This window comes from Petaurus breviceps, unplaced genomic scaffold, assembly GCF_028583685.1.
Source record: "Petaurus breviceps papuanus isolate PSGF00001 unplaced genomic scaffold, PetGlider_PUasm1.0 76, whole genome shotgun sequence".
In the NCBI taxonomy this organism is placed as follows: Eukaryota; Metazoa; Chordata; class Mammalia; order Diprotodontia; family Petauridae; genus Petaurus; species Petaurus breviceps.
The window spans coordinates 10029055-10039409 of NW_027186473.1; the positions used below are offsets into that span (position 1 = coordinate 10029055).

Consider the following 10355-nt stretch of genomic DNA (forward strand, 5'->3'; position numbering starts at 1 on the left):
TATGTTTAAAGAAAAAAAAGCTGCTGTCTTCTGGAACAACACATCAGTTCTAACAGGAACATAGCAATTATTGGGAAATAAAAGTGACCCAAACTTTCTTCAAATTCCAACAATTTCAAGATCAAATTGGGAATGATAACTTGTCCATGCTACCTATCACTTCCTGCCACACTACCAATGTATCAAAGTGTTCGTGCAGAACATTACCCAACATAGTTCTCTACAGAGAGAATTTCCATTTATTCATTTATTTATTTTTTTGCAAACTCCATTTTAGAGGCAAGGGGTTAAACTGATTGAATTTTCACACGATTGAAATTATTGCTTAAAGTGCTTGGGTTGGTTACATTTTAAAAAATGAAAGTACGGATTATTTAAAATCAAAACTATAGGTATTAGCAACACAAATGGAAACTACATGGATACAGCAAATACTTCAGTTATGCAGAAATAGGAGGCAGAAATAAATTAATATAACACTGGAAAACAATTTACTTATGTAAATTGAGCAAGAAAAAAAATACCTATTTTTCCCTGACCCACACCATTTACAAGGGCGAATTATTCAGAATGTTGCCTATGAACACGTTGGCTACATAATAGCAAACAAGGGCAAAACATTTAGTGCATGATATTTAATTTCACATGAATATACAAAGTTGAACAAAAAGTAATGTTTGAAGATAAAATCCATCGGTGGTAAAATGTAAGAATCCATGTATCTAAAATAAGCCCTAGCCCTCAGTTTGAACTTGTTTCACCATTATGCAGCTCCATAAAATTAAATGTATAGGGAATACTTCTATCATTTTTCCCATCTTGTCTTCAGCTGCCTCAGTCTAGCAAACCCCAAAAGGTGCCAGCCTTGTTTTCAGACACACCGTCAGCTCATGTCGTCCCTCACCCCTCCGTTTCAGTTGCATTGAATAGCATCTCAAAATGAGGAATGTCTCAAGCGGAGCAAGGCCAGAAGTAGCAATCTCCCTATCAAAGTGCATCCTTAAATGTATCTTCCTATACAATCTCGTTGTGAACTCCACCATATTCTCACTTGTAACTAGGAACGAAGAAAATCAAAAGATTTCTTTTCTCCTTCATCAAGGCAAGATACAGCAACTTGTTTTAAAATATACAACCCATAAGAACAATGCTGCCAAGCAATTTCTGCAAGGGCTCAGCAAGCCAAACACATACATAGATGAAAGCCACAGACCTGTGCTGAGCCTCTGAACTCGAAAATTTTTAGGAGGTTTTTAAGATGGGCTTGCTTGTTCTGTACCATCCTCAGGCTCTCTCATAATGGGAATAAAGAAAACACAATCTACTTGGGTGATGTCATCTTTAAATATAGTGAAAAGGTTTTTATAAAAAAGGTTATAGTTGATTTCTTTATTACTAATGGAGGAGAAATGGAGGGGTGGGTGGGAAGGGAAGAGTGAGCAGACAGACCTAAAATAAAGTAAATGCTGATCAAATTTTGATAGGGCTCAAGTTAATTTTTTTTACTAGTTCCCAACTGTTTACTTGCACTAGCCTACATGTCTCTCTAATACCTTCCAAAATACCTTCTTACAAATACCAGAAATCTGTTCATAAACTCTACATTTTCCTTTTTTTGTTTTGCATGAAAAAAATAAACTATCATAGTAAAAGTCATTGGGAAAAGCTGTTTGTAACCTCATAAAAGGTTAGACTGTAACCCTGGTTTAACATTTAAATATTGCTTCACTCATCATATCTTAATTCTCTACCAGTTTATAAACTTCTTCCTAGTAAATTGGATATTTATCTCCAAAAATCTATTTTAAAACAATTTTAATAATTTCTCTTCCCAAAGTTATCGTTCAGTCTCCCAACTCTGATTGTGTAAGGTATAGGTTCACTATACATTTCTTTAGCTTTGCAATCTACAGCCAAGCATCTGGGGTACATTAAGCAGACATTCTCTCTCCATTAGTCACCTTCAGTCTGGAAAGTACACTCACTCACAATCAGAGACCAAGATTCACCTGCCAAGCAAGTGATTGCTGCATAACTTTAATGGGAAAAAAAAAGTGAGGCATGAATATTCAAAAATAGGAATTTGCCTCTAAACAAGGTAAGGCATTCTTCTCTCACCAAAGAAGTGGGGGGGGGGGGAGAAATCACCCTGTTTTTGTCTTCTGATGGAAAGCTGAACATTTCACTTTTAGCATGACAAAATGAAGCATGTGGGACTACAGAATCATGTTCTGAGTAATAAACAGTTCAAGGTATTTCAAAAATAAGAAATCCAGTTTCTCTCTGGTTAAAGTGCTATACTCCTTATGATACAAAATGGCAGCTTACCTTTCCAACTCCATTTCAAACCACATCATGACAAAGGCTTACAAATTCATGGATCATAAGGTACAAAATAACATCACATTCACAGTAGATTATATAACATAGCGAAGTTAACTGACTTCCTCAATAGAAACAGAAATCCAAAATGAGAATTTCAAACAATCTTTGCTAAGAGAGTTGGGGAAGAGGAGGAAGGGAGGGGATGGAGAGAAAAGGAAAAGACAAAACCAGCTAAGGACAGAAACGTAGTCGACCCTTTTAATGAAAAGTACTGAACTGTCAAATGTTCTAATAAATATACATAATAAAACAATGAAAATAAGTAAAAGTAAATATGTGTGAGATGAGGTTCTTTCTTAGAAATCTTGTCTGACAGCCTAAGGGCTGATTGAACCCAAGAAAATATCCACCACTTAATTCACTTTTCCTCCTTCTGTTTGCCCTACTTACACTTCCTTGGACTTTGCCTCCTTTCTATTTAGATATTTCCAGTATTCCCCCTAGGGAACAGTTCTTTATTAGCCCTGACACTTGCCAGGGTCTCAGTAAACTAACCGAAAAATAAAAATTGCTAACAGTCACATAATGTGACTTGCTAGCTGTAAAAATGTGATTCCCTGTTTAGTCCCATGACATAAGGATGATGCAGGTAACTGAAGGATTTGGGGGAGTGGGGCCAGGTGTTTTTTTTTTTTAATTCCACTACCATAGGAAGTATTGGAGGATCAGCTGAAAAGTTACCCTGAAAAAATTAATAGGGCCAGATATTACCCCCAGGGTCTAAAAAGAGAAAATTTTGGTGGTACTGAAACTTCATTAAGTATAATTTTTAAGCTAAGGACCTTACCATTGTCCAAAAACTTCTCTCCTGTTTCTTCCTCTTTCTTTCACCTACCCCTAATGCCATACCTAGTTGGGCCCTTGAACTTTAATGGGTGGTTCCAATGCCCAAAGGGCTAACATGAACATCACCATAATAAGCTCTATACCCCACTCCCTTACTCTGAGGCTATTTTTAGTATTGAGGTTACTCACTTCTAAAAGTTTTTCAACTTAAAGCTATAGTTTCAGCCCTTGAGGGGCATGAAATCTATCCAATTCTTTAAGCCTACTCTATAGAAAACTTGGCTTATGAGCTAAAAATGGAGAGCAACAGAGCCTCTGAGTTACACAATTAAGAGGAATGCATTGGAAGTTGACCCCTGAAGCCATTTACAAAGTTCAGTAAAAAGCCCCAAAAGAGAACATGGTCATTTGTAGAAAACATTACTCTAGTTCACTGGGAGGCAGCAGATGGCATAGTGTATACTCAATCCTAAAAATCTGTAAATGTTATTCATGTAAATCCTACTACGATTGGATAACATTTAATTCTACCTCTGACTGAAATAAAACCAAAAGTGCTGCATATCAAAATGGCGGGGGGCGGTGGGTGGGGGAAAGGGGAAAGGGGACAATAGCCTAACACAGTTAGACCATTTAGGCTCAGGGTATGTCACTGGTGGGCCATTAAGAAGGAAGGTGATTGATCTGCGGAGAAGCCAGGTCATAGTGGGCTCGATTCCATTTTCCCACTTAAAGCAGTTCTGCAGTTCTTCAAGTCATTCTCTTGATTGATAGAATAAAATATATCCAGATTCAGAATTTTTTGATATATCTGATGTCAGGCCATAGAATTCTTCAATAGCTTGAGCATCTATTTTCTTTGGGTAGGAATGAAGAGGAGATAGGAGAGAGAGAAAAAAGATTAAAATGAACACAACTGTTCAAAATGTTAATTGCAAGAAGAAAATAATACAAACATATTATAAACATTATACGTCATAAGGTAAAAACACCTATCATTACTTGCCAAGGCATACTTAGAAAATCTGAACAGTGAATGAATGATTTATCAGTTTAGATAAAGATTAATTGCAATTAACTTGATTATTTCTTTATATAAAAGAGATAAAGAAGCAACTCATAAAGCCAAAACCAATCTAATAAGTTTTTTTAATAGTAAAAAAATGGGGTGGGGTGGCTGGAATAGCGATCAGCATTGACTCTCTCTGGTTACCAGGAATCCATTTATGCCCTGAAGGAAAATCTAATAAAATAGTGCCTTAGTAATCTCAAATTTAATGTGTCCCTCAAGCATGGAATTTGTTCCTATAAATCCCCTATAAGTATGTATGTATGTATTTTGCTATAAAGCAAAATCATTACAGAGAAAATGTCCCCATAACAACAACAAAAGATCCAATAGTCCCACGTGATGGTCCATTTAACTTAAGAAATAATTAGTACAATGAAATTCTAGTACAAGAAAAATAGTTTGGACAGACCTTTGAAGTTTAAGGGTATTTGAATTGTACCAGGTCAAGATCATAAGTTGTATCAAAGCTCAGGTCAGTTAGCTTTATTTGGTTTCTTTGCTACAGACAGCAGTCCTAACCCTTGTTAGTTATTCTGCAAATTTGTAGATTTTAGGTGAGGGAATATCAGCAGAAATCCATCACTACTATTGGAAAAATGAATCAAAGTGAAAGTCCCACCCAATGGTGATAGGGGCCATCGGTATCAGCTCATTAAGAGATTATTCATTCATCAAATTATTTCCACTGATGTTTTCTATTATGGCTATGGAACAATGGTGCTAAAAACTGGGAAATTATCCTTGTATTATGACCATTCCCTAAATACCAGTTATATAGAGCACTCTTAGGGGTTAAATTTGATTATTGTTTCCTCAAATTTCTATTTGTTCAATGTTTTCATTAATGTGTTGTCCTCCAAGAAGTTTCAAGTAGTTAAATCCTATCTCCCAACTTGATGAGGGTAAGAATCAAGTCCCATTCTCTTTTTCTGTCCCTTATGGTACCCAAAAGTAAGCTTGTTGGACACAGCAGTCACTCAATGAACATTTGCTGAGTTGAATTAATATTCACCATTCATTGCAATAACCAGGGATTTCAAAGGCTATTTGAATCTCAAACTTCTGTCCTAAATTGCAAATATAAAATTTAGGAATACTCATTTGAAAACCAAATGTTCTTAGCTATCAGATTCCTTGCTTAGAAAGGATAGAGACAGAAAAGGAAAGGAGAAGGGAGGAGAAGAGGAGAGAACCCTACACAGAGAGACAGAGAAAGTTATAAAGAGAGAAAACCTCTTTGCTACCATCACAAGTCTTCATACTGACCTCTACAATATCATCATCAAATAAGAGCCAGAAGCCATGACTCTTCACAATGGTAATATAATGCCCACGATTAGGTCCACTGAAAAGAAAATGACAAAGAATTAGCTGTGATTGGAAGAACATTTTTTCTGTCTTGTGCTATTACTCTATGACGACTGTATATAGTTTTACTGCATTTTTCCAAATGAAAAGCCTTGATTTAATTTTAGATGCGCTGTCTAAACTGGAAAGCTCCATTCCCCACCCCACACTCCAAACCGTTTGTTCAAAATCACATGAAATTATGCACATCCTAGGAGAGCACAATGAGGGCTTAGGATTTGCCTCTGGTATCTTCAAAAGACCATTGATGTTAATAACATTCCTTTAAAGAATTAGCAATCTGGCTGATCTCTGGAGTCACCTGTACTGGTATCACCAGCCAAGGACAATTCCTTAGGAATTCATGAAGTTTCCAAAAACTTAGATTTCATGAAAAATGGAGTAACTGACACAGAACTTCATGGTGTGATTCTTAAGATGAAGCTGTCATTACTACTTCCTCAAATAGTACCTTGAATACTGAGATGATAAAAGTCCAAATTTGGTGTTTCCATATTACAGAATCCCAGGGTTGATAGAAACCTTAAAAACTACCTAGTAGTGCTAATGAAAATAGACCTCAAAACCAAAAATGGATCTTCTCCACTTTGTGTCTGTTTGCTGTGTTCCTTCCAGTTTTGTCTATATGTGCTCTCTATTATCTGGCTTAGCTGGATCTCTGCCAGACTTTCCAACAGGCTCATCATCATCTACCTTTTCATTATTTTGTGAGGTTATAATGCTCATGGTCTTCCACTGTCCACATCTAATGTTTTACAGAAGAGTACTCTATACCAGAGGTTGGTAGTTTTTTGTATTATGGCCCCCTCTGACAATCTGGTGAAATCTCATACCATTGCTGGTTAGAGGTTAGTGAAAATAAAGATGTAATTTTTTTTTCCCATTCAAGTGCATGGACTCCCTGAAACTGGTTTCATGGACTCCAAGTGAAGATCTTTTCCAAACCATTAGTATCCTTGGTTGTCATGTCTCTCTGCTTGGCAGAATTAGCCCAACAGGTAAAATATATGACATACAGTAGCTTCCAGTCAAGGATGTATCTGAGCTCTTTTGGGCTACTTGTTGTGATGACAATTTTCTTTTGTTTCAAGTTTTCTCTCCATATTTCCATTTAGTCACAATTCCTTTGTGTCTTCTGTTTTCATTTATAATGAGAATGTTAATATAGCTATGGTTTACATCTTTCAGTAGCATGTCAACATACCATTACCTGGACAAGTCACATATGAAGAGGGTTACAGTTAAATTAAATCTGCATTAATTTGTTGTATTAATTGTTTGCAAGTGCTCCAAAAACTGAGGTTCTTGCACTGCCTGGTGAGTCCATCAGAAACTATCATGTTATAAAGCATATTTTTTAAAAAAAATTTTGGTGTATACTTTTCTCAAAGGAAATGAACTAAATCAAAACTGTCCAAATGAGAAAACTAAGTGGCTTAATATTTATTTTTCTAGATTCTTGTTATCTTGAAAAATAAAGATATATTTGTCCATACTGGGTAGAATAAGCCCTTTACAATCTGGTAGTCCTCTATGAAAATAGGTTCCAACCTTTCCTATGCAGGTTTTCTACAAGTTCCAGAATTTCCTAGACTATGGATTTTTAATAGCCTTTCAAAATATGAGTAATGACCACCTGATGTGCAATGACTTTGCCTTTTACCTGCCACAGTGGACTACTACAGCCACCAAGTCATACATGCGGTCCAGATTCACTGCATCACTGGATGTATTGAACAGACGTAGCTCCAGCGGGAAGACCACGCGGTAAGAGAGCTTGGTATATCTGTGAAGTTGTTCCATATATTTGAACCTCTTAAGATGTAATGCTAGGATCATCGGAAGCTTCTTTACTCTCATCCTAAGGAGTCATAAATAAGTTGTCAATCAAACCTCATCCTTTTTTTGGGGGAAAAAAAAGCACATCCTGTTTTCTGTATTGGTTCATGGAGGGCAGCCATGGTGCTGGTAACCTAAAATAGCAGGTACTAAAACAAAAAATTTGTAAATTACTACCTCACTTATCTATTCTATATCATCCTGTAGAAGATCTCTGAGCAGCCAAAATGGTTGGCACAAATCTGTTCCCTAAATACAATTCACATACTTAATAAACAGGACCAGTCCAGGACTCAGGTCTAACTAACAAACTTGGTTATCTGGTTTCCCTTACCACAACTGATCAGAATCATCCAATTAAAGGGGAGCGTTGTGTGCATCACTCTAGGGAAGACATGGTTAACATAGGATCAAACTTTAGAGCTGGAAGGGGTCTTAGTGGCCCTCTAGCTTAACCCCCATCCTGCAGATGAGGAAACTGAGGTCCAGAGAGGTGAGGTGATGTGACTTGCCCCCAATAACACAGGTAGTAAGTGACAAAACTCAGGTTCTCTGATTCTAAATCCAAGGTTCTTTTCCATTGTGCTACAAGACTTCCCTCCTTGAAACAGGACAAGAAAGAGTGAGAGAATTGACCCGGAGGCGGAGCCAAGATGGCGGAGTAGAAGCAGGACCTTCCCGCAGCTCCGGCTTCTACCCTCCCCAATCCATGTAAAAAGGGGACTCTAAACAAACTTTGGAGCTGCAGAACCCACAAAATGACACAGAGAAGCTAACCTCCCGCTGAGAACAGCCTGGCAGGCCAGCAGGAATCCAGCACAGCACTCTGGGAGCCGAGCTGAGCCCAGCCCCACACAGAGGCTTTAGCCCCAGGGCGGGCCTGACCAGCCACCCACCAGAGGGACTCCAGATCAGCAGCAGCTGTGGCTGTTTCCAGATTTATCAACACATAGACACAAAGGGCAAAGTGAGAGGTCAGTGCAGTCTGGACTTTGGGACCAGTAAGTGGGATTGCGTGGGGGCAAAAAGCCGCTGAGACGCTGACACAGCCAGCCAGCGCCATGTGGCGGCTTCAGCTCTTGGCCTGCAGAGTGTAGGGGGACCAAGCACCAGTCTGAGGGGTATTTGCTCTTGCTTTAACCTTCTTGGATCTGGATTGCAGTCTAGGGTGGAGGTCCTGGGGTATGTGTCCAGCTTGCCAGAGTGTGTGGAGACCTCAGAGAGGGCACTCATCTAATAACTCCAGCAGCTGAGAAAACCCCAGCATTTGGGATGAAAGCTCCCCTGTCTGGCAGCAGAGTCCTACTGTGGCAAAAAGCCCAAAAGTCAAATAATTGAGTGGCAAAATGAGCAGGCAAAGGAAACAAAGCAGACAGAAGATTCCAACATTACATTCCTATTTTGGGGACAAAAAGGAGCAAAGCATGGAACAGGAGGAAAACAGTGAAATCAGAACTCCTGCACCAAGCTTCAAAGGAAAATACAAGCTGGCTACAGGCCATAGAGGACCTTAAGAAAGATTTTGAAAACCAAATAAGAGAAGTGGAGGAAAAATTGGGAAGAGAAATGAGAACAATGCAAGAAAATTATGAAATGAGAGTCAACAGCCTGACTGAAGAAAATAATACCTTAAAAAATAGACTGATTCAAATGGCAAAGGAGGCCCAAAAAGGCAATGAGGAGAAGAATGCCTTAAAAAGCCGAATTTGCCTGATGGAAAAAGAATCTCAAAAGCTCAATGAGGAGAATCATTGCTTCAGAATTAGATTGAAACAAATGGAAGCTAATGACTTTATGAGAAATCAAGATGCTGTTAAACAGATCCAAACAAATGAAAGAATAGAAGGCAATGTGAAATATCTCATGGGAAAAACCACTGACCTGGAAAAGAGATCCAGGAAAGATAATTTAAAAATTATTGGACTACCTGAAAGCCATGACCAAAGTAAGACCCTAGAAATCATCCGCCAGGAAGCTCTCAAAGAAAACTGCCCTGATGTTTTAGTACCAGAGGGCAAAATAGAGGTTGAAAGAATGCACCGATCACCTCCTGAAAAAGATCCCAAAAAGAAAACTCCTAGGAATATTATAGCCAGGTTCCGGAATTCCCAGATTAAGGAGAGAATATTACAAGCAGCCAGGAAGAAGCAATTTGGATATTGTGGAAACACAATCAGGACAACACGGGATCTGGCAGCTTCTACACTGAGCAATCGAAGGGCTTGGAATATGATATTCCGGAGGGCAAAGGAGCTGGGATTAAAACCAAGAATCACCTACCCAGCAAAACTGAGTATCATGTTTCAGGGGGAAAATATGGTCATTCAGTGGAATAGGGGACTTTCAAGCATTCTTTCTGAAAAAACCAGAGTTGAATAGAAAATTTGACATTCAGATACAAGAAGCAAGAGAAGCATGAGAAGGTAAACAGGGAAAAGGAATCATAAGGAACTTATCAAAGTTGAACTATTAACATTCCTACATGGAAAAAACAATAATTGTAACTTATGAAACTTTTCTCAGTAGTTAAAGGGATTATATATATATATATATATATATATATATATATATATATATGAGCATATGAATACAAATGTGAATGTGTGTATATATGTTTACAGGTATACATAGATAGAGGGCACAGGTCCAATTTAACAGGAAGGAATGATACTTAAAAGGTGAAATTAAGAGGTGAGAGGAATATAATGAGAGGAGATGGGGAGAGACAGATTGGGGTAAACTATCTCATACAGAAGAGGCAAGGGAAAATGGTTACAATGGAGGTGAAGAATAGGAAGGCAAAAGGGAATGGGTTAACCTTATTCCCATTGAATTTGGCTTGAGGAGGGAGTGAAATACACACTAAATAGGGTATCTCACCCTCCAGGAGAATGGGGGGGGGGGA

The 10355-nt window shown here is 38.2% G+C and overlaps 1 protein-coding gene across 2 annotated transcripts in view; it reads right to left on the minus strand.

Annotated features, from left to right (window-relative positions):
• Positions 1-216: 216 nt before the first annotated feature.
• Positions 217-10355, minus strand: part of USP46 (ubiquitin specific peptidase 46) — a 68404-nt gene continuing 58265 nt past the window's right edge. For both annotated transcript variants that reach the window (XM_069105221.1, XM_069105222.1), the window contains exons 7-9: positions 7275-7472; positions 5510-5588; positions 217-4028 (exon numbers count right to left, since the gene is read on the minus strand). In XM_069105221.1, the coding sequence (XP_068961322.1) occupies positions 3927-4028; positions 5510-5588; positions 7275-7472 (379 nt within the window). In that variant the 3' untranslated portion in view covers positions 217-3926. The remainder of the gene's footprint in view (positions 4029-5509; positions 5589-7274; positions 7473-10355) is intronic.